General features: G+C 53.7%; 1 protein-coding gene across 1 annotated transcript in view; it reads right to left on the reverse strand.

Moving 5' to 3' along the window:
• CRISPLD2 (cysteine-rich secretory protein LCCL domain containing 2) overlaps window positions 1-14,750 on the reverse strand; it is a 56,463-nt gene extending 41,713 nt beyond the window's left edge. The window contains exons 1-2 of the mRNA XM_012730761.1: window positions 14,686-14,750; window positions 886-1,172 (exon numbers count right to left, since the gene is read on the reverse strand). Of these exons, the coding sequence (XP_012586215.1) occupies window positions 886-1,125 (240 nt within the window). The 5' untranslated portion in view covers window positions 1,126-1,172; window positions 14,686-14,750. The remainder of the gene's footprint in view (window positions 1-885; window positions 1,173-14,685) is intronic.
• Between the last annotated feature and the right edge of the window lie 5,038 nt (window positions 14,751-19,788).

The following is a 19,788-nucleotide window of genomic DNA, read 5'->3' on the forward strand; positions in this document are numbered from 1 at the left end:
GCGGGGGCTTGAGGGGTCTGCAATGGGAAAGCCCCTGCATGGGTAACAGGTGCTGTTTGGGCAGGCATCAAGAGCAGAGACAGGAACCCTCCTCCTGCCTCTGCAGGACTAGATTTTCCTCTGGGTGGTTGAGTCAACATTTCTACTCACTTGGGACTCACGTGGGTCTCTGGCCTGAATTATGTTCTGTCCCTGGTCCCCAAACAAGTGACAAAGTCATTCTGCAACAGGTGGTCCCTAGGAAAAGAGGAAGTTCCAGGTTCCCTGCCCCACCCAGAAGGAGGTTGGAGCTGAGCAGAGAAAAGAAGAGTAGAAAAGGAATCTGAGGAAGAAGGCAGCAGGATGGAGAGTCAGGAGACCTGAGGGAGCCACGTGGAGCAGAGACACGTGAAGAGACTGCTTGCTTCTGGCCCTGGACTGGGTGACACAGATGTGGGTGAGAGACCCGTGGGGGGGTTGCCTATGGCAGCTTTTATCTTAATTTTGATTTTGCTCCCAGACTTGTCTGGCCATTTCTGACCCTTTCCTATGGGTCCCCGCCAGAAGGTGCTTTAGGCTTGTGACGGGCTTTCAGGCCTTGAGCCAATCCCTTCTGGGTGGGCTTTTACCCACTGAGGGGATGGGCGACTTCAGGTGTTTGATTTAGAAGTTACATTCTTTGTCTTTCCTTTATTATAGACTCGTTGTATTAAAGTTCCTTTCCATTAAAGCTCTTATGTCTTTTGATGCAGGGGATGGCAGAACCTATTTAAAGCAGGCAGGTTTGGGGGTTCCGGGGTGCCCCTCTCTCCCTGTCCTGTAACAATTCCACCTCCCCCAAAGAGGAGGGTCCCTTCCAGGGACCAAGGTTGAGAGCCTGTCACAGCCGCCTACTGCCAAGCTCACCATGTGCTCCATGTTGGAGGCCGGGGGGTACACCTGGCCCCTCAGCTTGTTGTGCAGCATGATGATCTCCTCCCGGTCCGACCTGGGGATGGCCCTCCGCACCCTGGCGTGGGGCTCGTCCTGCCGGTAGCGGCTGAGCAGCTTCTCCAGGCGAGTGGCGTTGGGCAGGAAGAAGCCCTGGGCGGCACAGACCAGCAGGGCCAGCCCCAGCCCGAGGGCGCTGCTCAGGACGCAGCTCATGGCTTCCGGGCCTCAAGATCGGGGTGACTGACGGCTCCTGCCGGCCGCTGTGAAAGGAAACAGAGGCAGCAGGACAAGAGCGTCAGAGGCGGCAGGATAAGAGCGTCAGTAAGCAGCCGTGCTCCGGCTTGCAGCTGAGCGACATCGGCACCGTTCTCCCGATGGCAGATGTGGAAACCGAGGCTCACAGAAGCCAATGCCCAGGTCGCACAACAGTAAGTGGTGGCGCTGGGAATCGGAGGAGCTCCCAGTAAGGCGAGCGGCACACAGGCCCCTGGCTCCCTCCCCAAGACTAAACTCTTCTTCCGGGTTTTCTGACTTTGAGTTAACATGTCTGCGTGTTCAGGACTCACGTGGGTCTCTGGCCTGATTTATGTTCTGTCGCCTCCCCCAGAGGACGGAGGGACCAAGGCCAGCAGCAGACGCTAGTCCCTGGAAAGCATGACTCGGTCTACCAAGGGGTTGGGAGGCACCTGGGCGTCTTCACCCCATCCACATGTCACACAGGAGGACAGTCGCCCTGCCACGTGCTCTGCTGAGCACTGGCCGCCTGCCAATTTGATCCTTGGAAAAATGACAGTGGAAAGAGAAAAGGACCTCCTTGGGGGGGTCTGTGAACCCCACTCTTCTCCTGCACCTTCCCAGCAAAGCTGCACATGGCCACACCTTGGCCAGCTTGCTACAGGCATGGCCAGGGCAGGGTTGTGCCTGGGTGCCAAGTCGGTGGGGCCCTGGCCACCACTTGGGCATGGCCACCTGTTGCTGAGCAGGTTCCAGACATCACCTTTGCTGATGAAACCAGTGGCTGTGCTGAGGGAACAGAGATGGGGGACTGGACCCCTAAGACATCGCAGCCCCAACTTGGGAGTCCCAGAGAGCACCCCTGGAGCCCTGACCCTGACACTTGTGATTGGGGGCTGTGGGGCAGGGCCCCGAGATCCCGCATGAGTCAGGACTACCCCCTTACCCTTTCTCAGGGATCATGGCATTTGACGCAGTAAAGGCCCCCCATTTTTACTGCACAGCTGCAAAGGCACCTGATCGCCCCCCTTGGGCGTCTGGGCTGCAAGTTCTTCCCCACTGATGCATCTCGCTAGCCTTTCTTCCCTGACACACACCTTAGGAAAAGCTGTCTTGGCCTCAAAACACACCTACGAACCCAAAGTCCACGGTCCGAGTCTGACCGAACCTGCGCAGTGCCTTGTGCTCCCTCCAGAGGCCCTTCCCCATCACCCAGGTGGGCCTGATGCCCTGCCCCAAGCCTCACAACCATTGTACAGATAAGGAAGCTGAGGCTCAGGGTGGTGACAGATCAGCCTCAAGAGGGCTGGGACTCAAGCCCAGGTCTGATGAGTGCAGGTCCAGAATTTCCTGTCATGCCTGGCCCTCTCTCTTGGGGGCCAAGTGTCTCGCTCCCCTCGATGGGAACACAAATCATGGTCCCATCCGTCATCGGGCTCAAGAACACAAGCCAGGTTTGAGTGAGGGTGCTCATTCACACCTCTAACCTCCGTCTTACTCCTGTCCATCTGTCGTCCATGTACAAAGCCCCATGCAGCAGTCACCCAGCCCCCACGCAGCAGTCAGGGCTGATGAAAGCCAGCACCAGGAGCAGGTAGATGATCCCACTTGGGTGGGGATGGGGGCAGCCATGCCTCCATGATAAGCCATGTGGAGCCCCCGGAGACCCGATCCTTTGGCCAAGTTCCCTCTGCTCTCTTTCCCATTAGCAATAGCCAACTCTCACTGGCCGAGGTGGCAGGCCCTGCCAGAGGGCAGCCGGGGTGCAGGAGGGGACACCCTGGCAGATATCCTACTGAGCTCAGAGCCCAAAGAGCTCTGGGAACTTGGCAGTTCCCATCACCAGCCCTAGAAACTCTCCAGGGTCCTGACCGAGCCTGCGATCCAGATAAAAATAGCCTCCGCCATGACCTCACCCCAGGAAGGGAGGCCTGGCTTCCTCCGGGCGCAGGCTATGGCTGCCCTCCCTCCTGAGGCATTCCCTTCGGGGAAGAGTCCCAGGGATGGGGCAGGAGAGCTGGCGAGGCACACCATGTGGGGTCTCAGAGCCACGCCATAGACGACCGTCTCCCAGGGCATGAGGCCAGGCAGAAGGACAAGGCCCAAACACCAGTGCCGGGTCGAGACATGAGATGCAGTGAGAGGAGAAAGCCTGGGGTCAGAAGGACTTTGCTGAATGCCACTGTGGCCTCCCCAGGAGTGGGCTTCCTCCCGGGGGAAGAATACCCACAAACACCCCAATCTTGTCCTGCAAACTCTCTGCCCCTGTAGCTCCTTCCCTGTGGACCCCTGAGCAGAGTGGATCACCCACTGGCCTCCCGGGTCAGGCAGTGCCTCTGTTTATGAGCAGCATCAGTGTGACACCCGGAGAGTGGGACGACCATACCATGGTGACATTCCCCCCAGACACCCCATACTCCCCTCCACCCCTGTGCCCTTGATTCAGGTCTGACAAGCAGCCCTCTGACCCTGGCCGCCGATGGCTGCTCTTGGCAGAAGGCCCTCCAGCTGCCAAGGCCCAGGCTGCTGTACTAAGGTCCTGGACGAGTTTGTACTTTCGTACTTCAGCACTGGGGAGAGAGGAGACAGGCGGCCATATGCCCTCTGGTCTGTACTTCCACCTCCCAGTTTCTCAAGGCTGACAAAAGCAAGCCTCACTTCTGCAGACGCCCTCCCCAGCTCTCAATCCTTTCACCCCTGGCCCCTCCCAAGACCTTGAGCTTTCTGGGAGAATAGCTACATGGTGTGGAGAAATGCCCTTTCAGAGATGCGGTTTTCCTTCACGGCACTTGCAAAACCAAGTTTGAGCGGCCACAAGTAAGACACTGCCACCAAGAGCCCTGTTCCCTGTTCCCTCCGGTACAGGAAGTGGGGGGCATGGGGGGGGGTAGGGCTCAGGTCTCAGGTCTGTGAGGAGACCCAGGCGTGACGAGTGATAGTGGAGGGAGCCATCCAGACTCCCAGATCTCAGGGCTGTGCTGATTCTGCCTTCCAGGCCATTTCACAGAAAGTAAAACTGAGTCTGGGAGACATGCGTCATCGTCTATGAGGCTGTGAGGCTAGTTTGAGAGGGAACTAAGATTTGAGGCCAAGCTTTCCGGGTGCTCAGGGAACTTCCAGCATGCCACCTTGGCCAACAGCCCCCCTAACCCAACCGGGGTTCTGACTGCTTTTAGGGACTAAGGGGCCGTGGTGTCCCCCAGCCAGCCTGCGTCTTCCTCAGGGTTGCCCCCTGGACCATGCAAGCCACCACCAAACCTACTTCTCTCGGATGACGAGGGAAGGGAAGGCAGGCTGAGTTCAGTGCGTCACAGCTGGCTGCCTTAGCCTGTGTTTAGAAAGCCTGCCAGGAAGATGAATCGTGGGCTGAGTGTGCGGGACATCAGCTCGGGACAGCACCCAGATCTCTGCTTTGCACAGACTGTTCCCACTGCTCACCCATGACCCCAGGCTGCACCCTTCCCTGGCCCAGGCCGGTCACAGCTGAATCACGCCAGCCCAGAGCTGAATCATGTCCCAGACGTGCTGTGCAAGTTGAGTGCTGAATCGCCAGTGTCTGAGAAGTCAGGATCCAGTGGACACTGACGGGGAATATGTGCTTCTCCCCGCAGGCCGCTGTGGGGTGGGCTTCTTCCTATGGACTACAAGGAGCAGGAGCTCAGGGAAACGGTCAGCTCTCCGCTCAGCCGCTGGGAAGCTGTGGGCCTGCCTGGCCCGTGTCCGCATCTCTAAAGTGGAGAGGGTGATGGGACTTGTTGACCAGACAGCTTAGCACTGAGCAAAAGCTGCAGTCTGTGAATATTACTAAGTTTGGCAAAGCTTCTAGAAGGCAGTTTCCCCATCAGCTGAGCGGTAAAAGATAAGCAGGATGAATCTGCCTGGCCTGAACCTGGGGAGAGGGGAGCCTGGGGTCAAAGGATCCACTGTGAGCTGAAGAGGGAAGGAGGTTATGAGCAGAGCACATGTTAGCACCTGTACTAGTATGTGCTGGTAGTACATGTTAGCAGTACATATTAGCTAGTATCATGACGCTGGCCTTTGCGCCCCACAGAAGCAGAGTCTGCAGAGATCGAGGAGGCTGGGATTAATCACAGGGAAGGCAGGTCAGAGGTCTCCTTTCTCTTCACCACATTTCAAAACTCCATGTCTGCCTCGAGACAAAATCCACTCTTAAGTCCTCGCCAGTGTCTGATGGTGGGAGGCAGGAGGCTCCCCCAAATCTGAAACACACTTAAGACGTGCCTGATGCTCTAGTTGGCTCGCACAGCTCTCAGGGGAGACAGGTTCCAAGGTAGCAAGAACTGGGTCTAGAATGTTCATGTCGGTCATGTGGCTGGAAACCATCCCTGCCGAGATCCAGCAACACCCATGCTGGTGACAATGACCCATGCAGAAGCCCTCCAGGACTCAAGCAAAGAGTTCCACCAGACCCTGGGCCTCCACCCCACGTGGTATCTGCTCACACTATTCGCCTTTCCAGTCAGACTCTGCTTCTTCAGAACTGGATGCTGTCAGTTGTCAGTCGGACACCTGACTCTACATATACAACATAAACTCGTGGGACTCACCAACCCCCCCCCCCCCGTATAAAAACTCCCACCAGAGCCAGTTTCAAGACACCAACATGAGTTGGACCGAGTGCACATGGAAATTTCTGGAAAGAGACTGGCTACGGCACATGAGTACCTGGAGCAGATAGACCATAGACAGGCATGACTGCCAGAGCAGAAAGAAAGAAGGGTAGGTCGTGGAGGTGAGGCTCCCGGTGCACACTGCCTGGCTTTAAATGTGACTTGTTGAGCCACACGTTTAAATAATTAAATGTTTAATAATGCTCCAGGCATAGGCTTAGGGCTTTTTTTTTTTTTAAGATTTATTTATGCATACAAGAACTAGGGTACAGGCCAGAGGTGCAGGGGGCAGGGGAGGATGTGAAAGGACTCACCAGAGACAGAGTGGGGAGCAGAACAGGCAGATGGACGAAGTACACTGCTGAGGGGAGCAGCGAGTAGGTTAAGAGAGGTCTGCTGTGCCATGTGGGTCAGCTCCCGGCCGGGGATTGAACTCATGCTGCAGTGGCTGCGGATAGCTCCATAGTGCTGTGCTTTGACCAGGGAGGCCCCTCATGACCTTATTGACTGTGGTTTTGCATGGGCAGCATGGGACGCTCCTGCCCTGATGGCTGGCACAGAGTCTTGTCTGTTCGGTCATGTTCAACCCAGCCCATGCTAACTGCTCAACACGCCCCTAGATAATGCAGCCCACACTCAACGAGAGTGGACCAGGCAGGTGGGTCCTGGATGCTCAGCAGCTCGTGTTTCTTCCTCTCCTAGGACTGACTGGTCACTGAGATAATGAGACCTATTTCACAGATGGAGAAACTGAGGATCCAGGAGGACCCAGGTTAAGGAGCATGCTCACGATCACAGAATGCCTTAGAACCATCCGATGTGTCCGTCACACCCCATCACTGATCCCAGGGGCTCCCCTGAGCATCAGAGCAGTGCTGACCTCCACCCCATAGCAGCCACACTCAGGCAGGGAGATGGCTCGGACCAAGGGCTGGGGTGCTCCAGGCTCTGCACTCCCTCTGCACAAGGGAACTAAAAAATGTGATCCAGGCCAAGGGCAGATGGGAGACATACCCACAAACCAGCCAGAAATGCCAGGAATGAAGCTGGGGCTGGGAACACACAGCAAGTCTCACAGCAGAACTTCTGAGCCGCTGGGGGTGGGGAGCTCTCCCCACTCCCTGGACCCAGCCAGCTCTCTTTGCGCGCTAGGTTCAGGGCTGGACAGGACAGGAAAGAGGCAGGTTCTGCCCTTGCTGTCTGCTCAGCGCCAGCCAAGTTTCCCCACAATTAAGCACATACAGCCAACAGTCCAGACAGTGGAGCAGAAACAACAACCCACCTCCTGGCCCCTCAGCAAGCGAGACAGCTATGGCACGCCGGAGCAAGAGGGCTGGCGGCTTAGCTGAACAAATACCGTAGACAAACCCGTCCGGTTTTGCTAGTAGCATGCCGAGAACAGACAGAATTCTGGACAAAAGAAGAGGGAAGATGAAACAGCACTCAATCTACCTTGTGCAGAAAACAAATTAAATACCCAATGCATGCAACATAAGCCCAGATAATGCCTAAGAAAAGCCCCTTTGAAGGGACTGGATAATGAATTCATAAAGCCTCAAGACACCCAGTGCATAACTCCTGGGATGCCTCTCTCTTCCTGCAGAAGGGAGGTTGCTGTTGCCTTGGAAATAATGTTCCCAGCAAAGCTTTAGATAAATCGCAGGAAAAAGCCATCTCCAAAGGCAAGATAGATCAGACCGGAGTTCAAATCCCAGCTCCACAACCAGAGCTGTGTGCTGCCCCGGTCATTCGCCCTCAGAAACTGATTGATTCTCCCTCGGGGCTGTGGGTGGAAGGGTGCACAGATGATACGAGATCGTGGTCCCAGAGAGCTCTGAGGAACTAGCCAGCAGCTTACTGGTATTGGGTGACTCTTCTTTCCCCTTCTCCTGGATGAACCTGGGCACCTCAGATCATCTCTGCTCCAGGCTACAGGACTGGCAGCACCTGGACCAGCCTCCTGCCTCCTGCATGATTCACTGGTACTGGGTAGTTAGTATCTGTAAGGATGAGTCAGAGCCACCCATTTGGAACCAAGTTCAAAGGCATAGCTCAAGAACCCTATAGCACCAGGCTTTAGAATCTCCACATTGCACTGTGTGTGCAAGGAAAACCCTCTTTCCAGGTCACCAGAGTCTTTGGGGTACGCCAGTGAACAGGACAGATGCCCTCAGGAATGGGAGGAGACAGTGAGTAGGAACATACAAAAGGAAAACAACCCAGGATCTGGATGGGAAAGTCGGGCAGAGAGGGCAGGCGCCACTCTGCCTGGGTGGACAGTGAGGTCCACAGAGGCATCAAGGGGTGTCGCTCTAGCAAGAGAAGGACAAACGTGCACACAGCCTCAGCATAACCGAGGACAGGCGCAATGCCAGTGGAGCAGGGAAGAAATGCGGTCACGGGGCAACCCAGGCCTGGAGGTCCGGGACCTCAAGGGTCCCTGTCTCGCTCTGCATGCTAAAAGCGGCATCGGGGGAGAGTCAAGCGGGAGCGTGACAGGTCTGATGTATGCTTTGGAAGCCCCTCTGCAGGAAGCAGCACAGACAAAGCCCACAGAAATGAGGGTGGACCAAGAAGCCAGGCCCCAGGGAGCAGGCAGGCATGGTTAGGTGAGGCGCAGGACCAAATCTTCCTACATGGTTAGAAGTCGGGAAGGAACACATACTCAGCTTTCTCTGGGTATAGATGTCTGTTACGCCCATGAGTTCTAGACCCTTGTTTAGCGCTCTTGTGTCCTTGCCTATTTTTTGCCTCGCTGATCTAGCCAGTGGTGAGAGTGGTGCGTTGAAATCTCCTCCCACATATGTGTTTTCTCTGATGTTTGTTTTCAGAGATGATAATAATTGTCTAATATATTTTGGTGCTCCTTCGTTTGGTGAATATATGTTGATGCAACATTGTTAGGTTTCCTGATGTATTATCCCTTTAATCATAGTATAGTGACCATCTGTGTCTCTTTTTATTTTTTTTTTTAGTTTGAAGTCTATTTTATCTGATATGAGTATAGCTGTTCCTGCCTTCTTTTTTTGGTCCATTTGCTTGTAGGATTATTTTTCATCCATTTACTTTCAATCTATGTTTATCTTTTGTAGTTAAGTGTGTTTCCTGTAGACAGCAAAAGGTTGGGTTCTGTTTTCTTATCCAGTCTGTGACTCTGTGTCTCTTTATTGGTGAGTTTAGACCATTTACATTCAGAGTTAATATTGATATATTGAAATCTGTATGTTTTACTTTGTTTTTTTTTTGTGATTTTTTCCTTACCTTGTCTAGTCTTCCTATTCACACCTCTGTTGGTTTTAGTTCTAGGGTTCCTTGTAGTAATTTTTGTAGTAGGGGTTTAGTAGTGATGAATTTCTGGAGATTTTGTTTATCATGGAAAGTTTTTACTTTTCCATCTTAGAGGAAGGAGAGCTTCGCAGGGTAGAGTATTCTTGGCTGGAATTTGTTGACTTGAAGGTTGTTGAATACGTCCCTCCATTCTCTTCGTGCCTGTAGTGTTTCTTCAGAGAAGTCTGATGTCATCTCACTGGGTTTCTTCTGTATGTTATCTGTTTTCATCCCCCTTGTAATGTTGACAAGGGTGCAGAGATAAAGAAACTCTCCTACACTGCTAGTGGGATGCAAACTAGTGCAGCCACTATGGAAAACTGTGTGGAGGTTTCTCAAACTGCTACAAATGGAGCTTCCATATGATCCAGCAATCCCACTCCTACGTATCTACCCAAAGGACACAAAAGCAATAATTCAAAGGATGTTTACTGCTGCCCTATTTACAACAGGGATGATGTGGAATCAGCTCAAATGCCCAAAAATAGATGACTGGATCAAGAAGATGTGGTACATATACACCGCGGAATATTACTCAGCAATCAAAAAAAGATAACTCATGCCTTTTGCAGCAATATGGATGGAGCTGGGAGGGCTCATGCTTAGTGAGATAAGCCAGAAAGAAAAGGGAAAATGCCAGATGGTTTCACTCATAGTATGAGTGTAAGGGATCAAGGAAAAAATATATATGTGTGTATAGTAATTGTAATAAAGTAAAAAAGAACATCATCTAACAACTATAAACCAGAGACATTCTACGGGGGAGGAGAGGAACAAGATCAAAACTGGGGTGGCAAGAGCACATGGGACTGTGGGCCAGCACACGGGTGAAGTGGTGGTGGGATGTTCACGGGGATTGCAGCTGAGATGGAAAAATGTACAAAATGAAGAATAATGTAAAAAAGACATAAAAGAAAAAAAAGTTGGGAAAGGTGGAGCCCTCCCTGGTGGCGCAAGGGGTTAAAGCACAGTACTCTGAAGCTAGCTGCAGCTGCTTCAGCACAGGTTCCGTCCCAAGGGTGACCCACATGGCGCATCAGACCTCTGTCTCCCCCTGTCTCGCCCGCTGCTCCCCTCAGCAGTGTACTTCATCAACCTGCCTGTTCTGCTCCCCACTTGTCTCTGGTGAATCCGCTCACTACCCCTGCACTTCTGGCTCATACCCCAGTTCTGTATGCATAAATAAATCTTTTTTAAAAAAAATGCAGATTGCTGGCCCCACCTCCAGAGGACTGGGCCAGGCCAAAGAATTTACATTTCTAAGTGTCCCCAGCTGCTGTGGCTACTGGTCCAAGGATTCCAGCTTGAGAACTGCCACTCTAGAGCAGAAAAGCCACTTCACTCTCATTTCCCAGCTCACTCCAGCATTGCCCAAGTTCCAACCTGCAGCACACCCCTGCCCAGGCTCAGCCCACCTTCCTACCCTTGCCTGTGCTGGTACATACTTTGTATTTTTATTCAAGTTGGCACACTTTGGGGGTTCAAATAAATTTACTTTAAAAAGGCAACTTTCTACTGCCACTATGTGCAAGGAGTCTGATCAAGTCTGCCAGGAACACACAGCATGAGTGAGGCCGAACATGAGGGAAGCAGCAAAATAGTGCCCCCGGGAGGCACTAGAGAGCCAAAGGCTTTGGGGTAGGGAGCGCTCTCTCCGCTATGAAGGGATTTGGGGTGGCAAATTTTGGGGGCAGCTAGCTCTGTCCCCTGGGGGACTAGCAGTGACCAGCCCCCCACACTTTGGGGATACTACTTGTTCTGGAGTGTCCTCTTCTCCAGTGCCCTCCCTCTCCCCCCCCACCCAACTCTCCTGCACCCTGCAACCTCAGAGCTGACCTGATGCCCCTGATCCTGGCCAGAGTCCAGCCACACTGAGCTTGTTGCTATTCCCCCAGGGTACTGACTGGGCCTTCCCCTACGAATGGGTCCTGTACACCCAGGGACCCTGTTTGTACAGCTTGGTATCGCTCCCCTCCCACCTCCTACCCACTCTAACCTTCCCCTGCCAGGAAAGTCTGCTCTCTGCTCTAGAAGGACTTCTAGGCTTTCCTCCACACTTAGCAGGGGCCAGCAGAAGACCAGCTCCCAACCCCTGGGACATCCGGGCCAGGCTTCCAACCCAAAGGACATGGAGCAGGTCAGTTCCCGGGCGAAAGGGGAACTGGATGCTCTTCCTCTAGGATACTGCCTCTCTCTACTGACAGTGGAAGACAGTCCAGAAACTTGGGTTGAAAATGTGGGATTTTATAATTTATAATATTTTTTTAAGTCTTAGTCCAAAGGTTGCATAATCCTCATCAGGCTTTTCTTTTCCTCCTGAATCTGTGGTTTTTGTCTAAGCTGACGCAGCACTGGAGACAATAAGAGAAATAAATCTCCCTCAGGCTGTCCTGAGAAAAACTATATGTTCTCAGCCTTGAAAAGGGTGTGCCCACGAGGGCACACACAGGGGACAAATTGGGTCTCTTGAAGGGCAACATCTCTGCCAGCTGCTGCTGTAACCCAGGGTAAATTGTCAACACCTCTCCCAAACTTCCCAGACTTGGGTGTCCCTGTGCCCAAGGCAGAGCATCTTGTCATATCTGGGATAAGCTGACCTATGCTAGTGCTTATTCCAGAGGAAGTCAAGAAGCAGGGACCCAGGTGCCTCCAGCTCAATCAACATCAGCTGCCAGGTGACCCAGCAATGGCTCTCCTAAGCACAGGCCCCAAACAATTTAAAAGCAAGTGTTGAGAACAAAAACTGCCCATGCAAGTGCATAGCAGCACTACTCATAATAGCCAAAAGGGAGATGCAGCCCAAACTTCTATCAGCGGAAAAATGGATAAACAGAATGGGCTCCAGACCGTGGAATATTACTCGGCCGTGAAAAAGAACCAACACTACCACATGGGTAGACATAATTCCATGCTGAGAAAGAAAAACCAGGCATGAAATGCTACAATATATAGTTTCATTCATGTGAAGTATCTAAAACAAGCAAATGCATGGAAACAGCAAGATAAGTGGTTGCCAGAGGTAGGGGAGGATGGAATGGGGAATAATTGCTAATGATGGGGTCTCCTTTTGGGATGATGAAAATGTTCTGGAATTACAGAGTGGTGAGGGTTGCACAATATTTCCAACATACTAAAAGCCACTGAATGTTCTTTAAAATGGTTAAAATGGTAGATTAAATATTTATACATATTTGATCATAATAAAACAAAGTATTTTAAGGGGGGAAAAGAAAAAGGCCTGCTGCCCACCACCCAGTCTTCCTGCTCCAGACAGAGGGTGCTCCTTTGAGGCCTTCTTGAGGATCCCAGCTTCCTTTTCCCCTTGCACAAAGGAATGAGGATCTATTCAGCTCAATGAACTAAAGCTAAAGTGAAATGAAATGAAGCCTGGGTTGTGTTTTCCTTTCTTGACAAGCCATTAGCCCCTTGCACATCTGGGACTGATCAAAAACCAGTGAGTTTGCAAAAAAAAAAAAAAAAAAGGTCAGGAGCAAGCAAGCAGACACAGAGGCACCTCCCATACAAAGTAAATCACACTGGTGACAGGGAAAAGTAATGGTCCAGCTCTTGCAAAGCCAGAAAGGTCAGCATTCTCGGGGTCCTGCCTTTAAACTCCCACTTTCTGATGCAACCTACAACATTTCAGCCACCCAGTGGGGGTCTCTGCAGGAGGGCACCAAGCCCTGAGCCCTCAGAGACCTCAGACCAGCTCTGCTCTCCAGTCTGGAGGCAGGACTCCAGGGGGCAGCACACACCTGGGCCCGAGGGCAGGGATTACTGAGAAGTGAAACTGGGGACCTGTGGGTCCAGTGACAGAGCACCCCCTCTAACTGGGGCCAAGAACCCAGATGCCAGGAAGCACAAGATGCCTTGCTAGCGGCCAACCCAGCGACGGCTGTCACATGCCTAGCGACTGGAGCAGCACCTTCTTCCAGAGTCTACAGAGTCTGGGCGGTGGCTCTCCCAGGCTCCAAGGCTGTGATGCTGAGCACAGGCTTTAATCATTCTGAGTGCTGAACCAATCTCCATTTTTCCTTGTGAAAAGGAGGAAGGTCCAGCATTCACCTTATAAAGAAGACAGAGGCCATCCAGGTAAAAATCCCGAGCTTATAATAAGAACCAGGTCAATGTCAGCGGCTGCAACGACAGATGTTATTTTCAGTGTTTCACACTAAAAAGTACAACATTCCTTCCTTCGCCCCACGTGCACTGCCAGGGACTTCTGCGCTGACTGCAACTCTCCTGACAGCCCTTTTCCTGGATGGCCTAGGTAGTGGTTGGAGAAGTGCTTTAAAGGGTCAGGGCTCAGCAGTTAAGAGTGCAGAGTCAGGGTCTGCAGACGGGCCGCTGGGGTCACAGCAGGCACACCAGCCAGGGGGTTTGGGCACACACTTCACTTCTTTCACTCTCGGTTTTCTCATCTATGAAACAGATCAAGAGAACTCCTGCCCAGGTTTGCTGCAGGTATGTTCATGCAGGTAAAGTGCCTGTCCCACTGGCAATACAGCTTCTACACCTTCTGCTCCTCCCCCAAACTGAAAACAGCCAGATCAGAAGCAGCACACTGGCTTATACACAGCGCATTATGGGGTGTCGCTGCTTGGTCTGGGTGGAAAGCATGCCCCGGTCTTGTTTTATAGTACCTGGCCCCTCACCTAACAGGTGAGGTCAGACTGCAGACCACAGATGCCCACCTTATGGGAGAAGGTAGGCTTCCGCACTCTGCCTGAGCAAGGGGCCTTAAAGCTGAAGGTGGAAACTCGCCACGCCGCCACAGCACTCAGTTGCCAGGTGGGCTGGGCACAGGCTTTCTCAGTCTCAACTGCAGCTCCCCAGCAGCTAGAAGGTGCCAGTAAGCAGGACCAACTAAGTCTTTCCTGGCTCGTCCACTAGCCCAGCTGATGGCTAGGAGGCCTGGGTCTGTGGCCCTGGCTCTGTGCATCCCTTTTAGCAAATCTCCTAAAGAGCTCATGGCTGAGCCTTGGTGCCCAGCACAATTCCCCTGCACAAGGTGTTAATGCAGATACCCACTCTGGCTGGAGAGACACCGGGAGTCGCTTCTGAATCTGTCTGAGCTCTGGACATGTCCCATGCCTGGAAACACTCATCTGGAGCTTTGGGGGCAAACAGAGCTGGTTCCAGCCCTGGTTCATCCTGGACAGTTCACCTCACCCCTGGAAGAGGAAGGCTACCTCACAGCTTGCAGGTTGCAAAGGGGCGTGTCCCTGTCAAGTGCAGGGTGCAAGCACCCTTTAGACCTCCCTGGCCCTACACACGTGAGTGGAACGTATTCAAACTCCTGCCACCTCCATGCCATCGGTTCCCCGTTTATTCCCACGGCAAACAAAGGAACGCCAACAGATGCTAGACAATCGTAAGGGGGAGGCAAGAGGCCCCTGCCTAGAGCACGGATCTGGCGCCAGAAGAGTTCTGAGCCCTCCCTAGCTTCAGTGCTGTGAGAACAGAGAACCCGCACGCAGTACGCCTGCCTGCACACTAGAGGATGTCTGTTACCCCCGCTCCTGGGATTTGTAGCAATAAGATCGCCGCTTGCAGAGAGGAGAGTCTCTGGCACACTTACCTCTGCAGCTCACCGGGGTCTCCTGAGGCGGACGGGCGGGTCGCTGAACCCTAGACACAGGGGCCGCCCAGAGTTGAAGTGGGTCCCCGCGGCCGCGGAGCACTTTTTATAGACTGCGGGCGTCTCGAGGCCACGCCCACCACCCTCGCTGGCCCCGCCCCGGCCCCACTCCGCCCGGCTCACCAGCGGCCACCCGGGCGTGCGCCCGCCCGCGCCGGGGCGGCTGGAGCGCGAGAGGCGATCCGCGCAAGAGCCCGAGACGAAAAGATGGTTCAGGCTTAGAATACACCAGGCGCGATGCCAAGCACTTTCCACCACCGGCTTGCAAATTTGCCAGATTCCATCTCTGCGGCTCCACTGGAATTGGGAATAGGGAGGCCACCGCGGACGACGGAGCACCCGAAACAGGGAAGGGCATGGATGGCTCCACACACTGTGGCACAGAACACACGCGTGCTATGTCTATTTCCACCATCTACACGTGCGTGGAAACTTCCCACGTCTGTGCGCTCACACACGCGCACGAATAGAAACACACACACATACACATTCCCCTCTCCACGTGCTGATGGAGGAGGGAAGCCTGGGAAGCATTGCCGGAGGAGGGCAGTAAAAGCCCAGTGCAGCCTACATAATTTGCTTCAATATCCTAGATTGTGTTCACAGGACTCCAGCATGGAGTTTCACTGATGCGGTGGCTGAGGCTTGGAGAATTGAACACCCTAAGTCCTGCAGCTTGTGAGGAGCCACTCGGGCGTGCTCCACCCCTGATCTTCCTACTTTTGTCCACAGACACTTGGGGGGCTGAGCCTGAACCTGTGAATACCTCCCCGCCTTTAGAGTCAGAAGACATGGGTTTTGAAATACGTAAATAAATCCAAATCCCCCGTTGGCAGGTGAAGAAATCTTGCTGGCTGGAGAAGCCAAAGGACCCTTAGTCTCCGCTCAGGCACAAGTGCGGGCCTACTGAGTGCAGGCAGAAGGGAGCCTCTCCTCACGCTGCTCATTCGGGCAGCAGACAGGGAAGTCACAGCATCCACACATTCCCAGCCAGCCGCTTCCCACTGCCTGTGCTGGGCAGTGAGCTGGGCAGACAGGACCCCTCTGGGTCTCAGAGTCTGGGTCAGTGTATGTGGGGGAGCAAAGGTGGAAGTGAGCAGGGTGGGTGAGGGAAGAGGACCCCTTGTCCACTGGAGGGGCACCTGTGACCGTGTCAGAGTTGGAAATCCGTGCCCAAGATTTTGGTGCAGCACAGGTACAGATAAAGAATAATGCAGACACCCTGCTATCTTTTTTAAATTTCTGTTACTGAAGCTTGTTCTCAACTCAACAATCATTCATCCAGTGCTTATTAAACCTACTATGTGCCAGGTGCTGTTCCAAGCACTGTGGCATTCAGCAGTGAATAATATAAACTGTTCCTAACCACTGTCCTTGAAAAAAAAGGGTGGAGAGAAGAGACATGAGTTGTAAGTGCTGCCTCCCAGGTAGCTGCCCCATATACTTCCTCCTGCCATGCCCCTCACCACCAACCACCTTCTCAGGCTGGTATTTTATCATGGGAAAGCTGGGCAAAGAGAGGATAAGCATCTTTCCCATGGCCACACAGCTCCCGAGTGGAAGAAATGGGATTTGAACTTATAGTCTCGCCTACTCAGAGCTAGGCTCTGAGAGCTGATAAACCTTGGGTGCAGGAAAGAGGAATAAACTTGCCACCAACAGCGGGTAAGGTGCACGGGATCCAGTTCCTCGCAGGCCAGGCTGCTGGGCGGGAGTGTCCGCTGCTCTGCTGCCTTGGACCACCACCTGCTGACCACTAACTTTTGGTGGCAACTCTGCAGCTACTTGCTGGTGCACCGTGGCTCTGGGTGCCCTAGGGACACTGTGGGCAGAGCTGAACCTGGGAGCGGCTCTCTACAGAGTCACCCTCCAGCCCAGATGCCAACTCCCACCAGCCCGACAGCCACTGTACCAGGTACTGCACCCCACGGAGCCTTCCTTTCCCCCAGTTTCTCCTTTCCTTTCCCTCTGTAGTCTCCTCCTCCTCAGCCCCTGGCTTCTCATCTGCCTGGCCTCAGACTGGGGCCCCTGCTCTGACTTCCAGTAACCTGCATCTGTGTGGGGCCCTGGACACAGGGCTTGGCATGGATGTGTGAGCAGAACACAACCTGGTGGGGGAGGGGCTGTTGCCAGCCTCGTCTATAGATGGGGAAACTGAGGCGTGGAACCAGGTGAGTGGGGTTCAAATCCCACTCCTCTACTTCCTACTTGCTGGGGTCACTTGGCTATGAGGGGCGGGTGTGTGCTGGGACTCTAACTCAGGCAGCCCAGGGCCAGATTCCTGGACCACAGCCACCAAGCCAGGTGGCCTGAAGGCGTTTGAGGGTTAGGATTTGCGGCATGGGCATTTCTGAGCTAGCCCTTCATCTTTAATATCTTGGTCAGGTTAACCCTTCTCAAATGGAATGTCAAGTTACTATAGCAGTGAAACCATTTGTCCCAAAGCACAGTGGCTTAAAGGAACTATTTTATTTTGCTTCTAATTTGCAGGTCAGGATACTCGGGAAGGTTCTTCCTGAGAGGTTGACTGTGTGGCTGCAGAGAGATGTGGATTAGGGCTGTAGACATCTACAGGGGACCTGACATCCAAGTGGCTTCCCCATGTGGTGGGAGCCGATCAGGGCAATCGCCTGAGGCACCCCCCAACACAGCCTTTCCAGGAAGCAGCCTCAAGTTGGTGAGCCACCTCCCCCAAACTAGCCTCACACGAGGACAGGTGGAAGGTCACAGCATGACCTTTGTGGACCTCACATCAGAAGTCACAGTGGCTCTTGTGCCATACGCGTGGCTGAATCATCGAGTCTGCCTGGGGTCAAGGAGAGGGGACATGCTCACACTTCTCAATGAGAGCAGGAGGTCAAGAAATTTGCAGATGTGTTTTACAAAAACTATGTGAAAACACAGCACAGTGCCAGGAACTGAACAGAATGTCAGTAAAAAAACAATGAGTCCTTCTTAGGGAGCTGGGCTTGGGATGAGCACCAACTCTGCCTTGGGACAGATGTGCTTGAACCTGACTGGCTGTGTGTCCTTGAGCAAGTCGCCCTGCCTCTCTGAGCTACAGTCACACACACACACACACACACACACACACACACACACACACACACACACACACACACACACACCCTCCACCCCCCGGCTCCCTGGCCTGGATTGCCCAGGAGAAGACTGAGTCTAGCTTGTAGGTTGGTGCAGGGGCCATTTGGGCCGGGTTCAACCCTTTCATATGACCTTGTTTTCAGCTCCCTCCTATAAAACAGAATGGGTATGGGGGGCGGGTAATGGCATCTTTCTCCCTCAGGGCTACCATGAGCCTCAAATGGTCAATATATGGAAAACGATTAGAGCAGAGCCTGGCACAGAGCAGGTCCTGGGTATTAGCAAGTACCTAATATTATTCATGTAAGGGCCAACAATACAGAGAGAAAAGCTTACTTTTTTTATCAATTTTTCCACCATGGTGCAATCATAGAATCTAATTTCCAAAAATTAGCATTTGTATTTGAATAAAATATGTCAGGGGCAACACGGGCATCTGGGAGGTCCTGGCTGGGAAAGGACTGAGACGCACACAGGAGGAAGGGACAGGCCAGGGGACCATCGGGGTCCCAGCAAAGGCTGTCTGCTACCCAGGCTGTGAGTTTAGTCATGGAGACTCTGAGTCGAAGGGAAAGTCCTTCTGGGCTTAATGAAACCTGACCTGGAAAAAGGACTCGCGGGCCTGGTTGGGAGACCCTGAAAAGCCCTCTGCCCACTCACGGGCAACGCTGGGGCTGACGGGAGGACCACACACGTGTCCGCAGGATGGTGGATGGGGCCAGCCGTCAGGAGTGTGTCACCCGTGATGCAAACGCCCTGGACTTTCCTTCCTATCTCCACAGGCTGCCGAGGAGGGCTGGGTCTGGCGCACACCATTGTGGCCTTGCCAGTTGTTTTCACTGGAGTTCCCCAGAGCTGGCATCGAGCTGCAACCCAGCAGCTGCCACGTGTCACTCAGCCCCACATCAGCATCAAAGATCACTACCAATTGGAGTCAAGGAGACACGGAGGTGCCACATGTGGCAGGTGTGGCTAAGAAGAGCACTCAGGGAGGGCCCAGCACTGTGAAGCTCTCTGTGGCCACTGCAGCACCAGTTCAATCCCAGCCAGGGAGGTGACCACATGCGCGACAGACCTCTCCTATCCCGCCCGCTGCTCCCCTCAGCAGTGTATTTCAGTCCATCTGCCTGTCCTGCTCCCCACTCTGTCTCTGGTGAATCCTCTCACCACTGCCCTGCACCTCTGGCCTGTGCCCCAAAGGGAGAGGAAAGAGGGCAACACCAGTGGATTGACAGGTGTCCATCAGATGTCCTCTAGGACCTCAGTGGGGGGAGTTTGCTTGACTTGAGGAGGGACCAGGGTGAGTGCCACACCTTACACTGATGGCAGCTATTGGGGGCTGTGAAGGCACAGCAGGTGAGGACGAGGGGCAAGAAGCTGTGAGTGCCAGCAACCTCCTCCAGGGAGCTCCAGGGAGCTTTCTGATAGGACACTGAGTGGTGGTGGACTCCAAGGACATGCGACCCTGAGGAGTGTCTGGCACGGGGGAGGACCTCTCTGCATCTCTGCCTCTCTGTGCAGGTGACTCTCTTCTCTGCAGTCAGGCCTTGCCCATTTTCCAGGGGCATGACCGGGACCCCTGGGACCAGCTCTGGCTGTGCCTCGCCATGTCCCAGGTCTACCTGCCTAGACGCCCACTCCTGATCCCACAAAGCAGCGCAGGGGACCCTGCCCGGCACACCAACTTGAGGCAAGGCCTATGAGCTGGGGAGGCCACCCTCAGGCCAGATTGAGGGGGTGACCCACAGTCAAGAGTTTGTGGATCTGGCCAGAGGCCCAGGATTCCGTGGGACGGCAGCTTTGGGTGCAGACGCTAGGTAGAGGGCTCATGTTCCACAAACACCCAGCCATTTCCACCAGCGCGTGCCAGCCCGACCCGCACAGTTTGCCAGCATCTGTCAGGACCTACGTAGCCCATCAGCATGGAGGCCAAGGTGCCTG

The sequence above is a fragment of the Condylura cristata genome, unplaced genomic scaffold (genome assembly GCF_000260355.1).
Source record: "Condylura cristata isolate star-nosed mole 26May11 unplaced genomic scaffold, ConCri1.0 scaffold00028, whole genome shotgun sequence".
In the NCBI taxonomy this organism is placed as follows: Eukaryota; Metazoa; Chordata; class Mammalia; order Eulipotyphla; family Talpidae; genus Condylura; species Condylura cristata.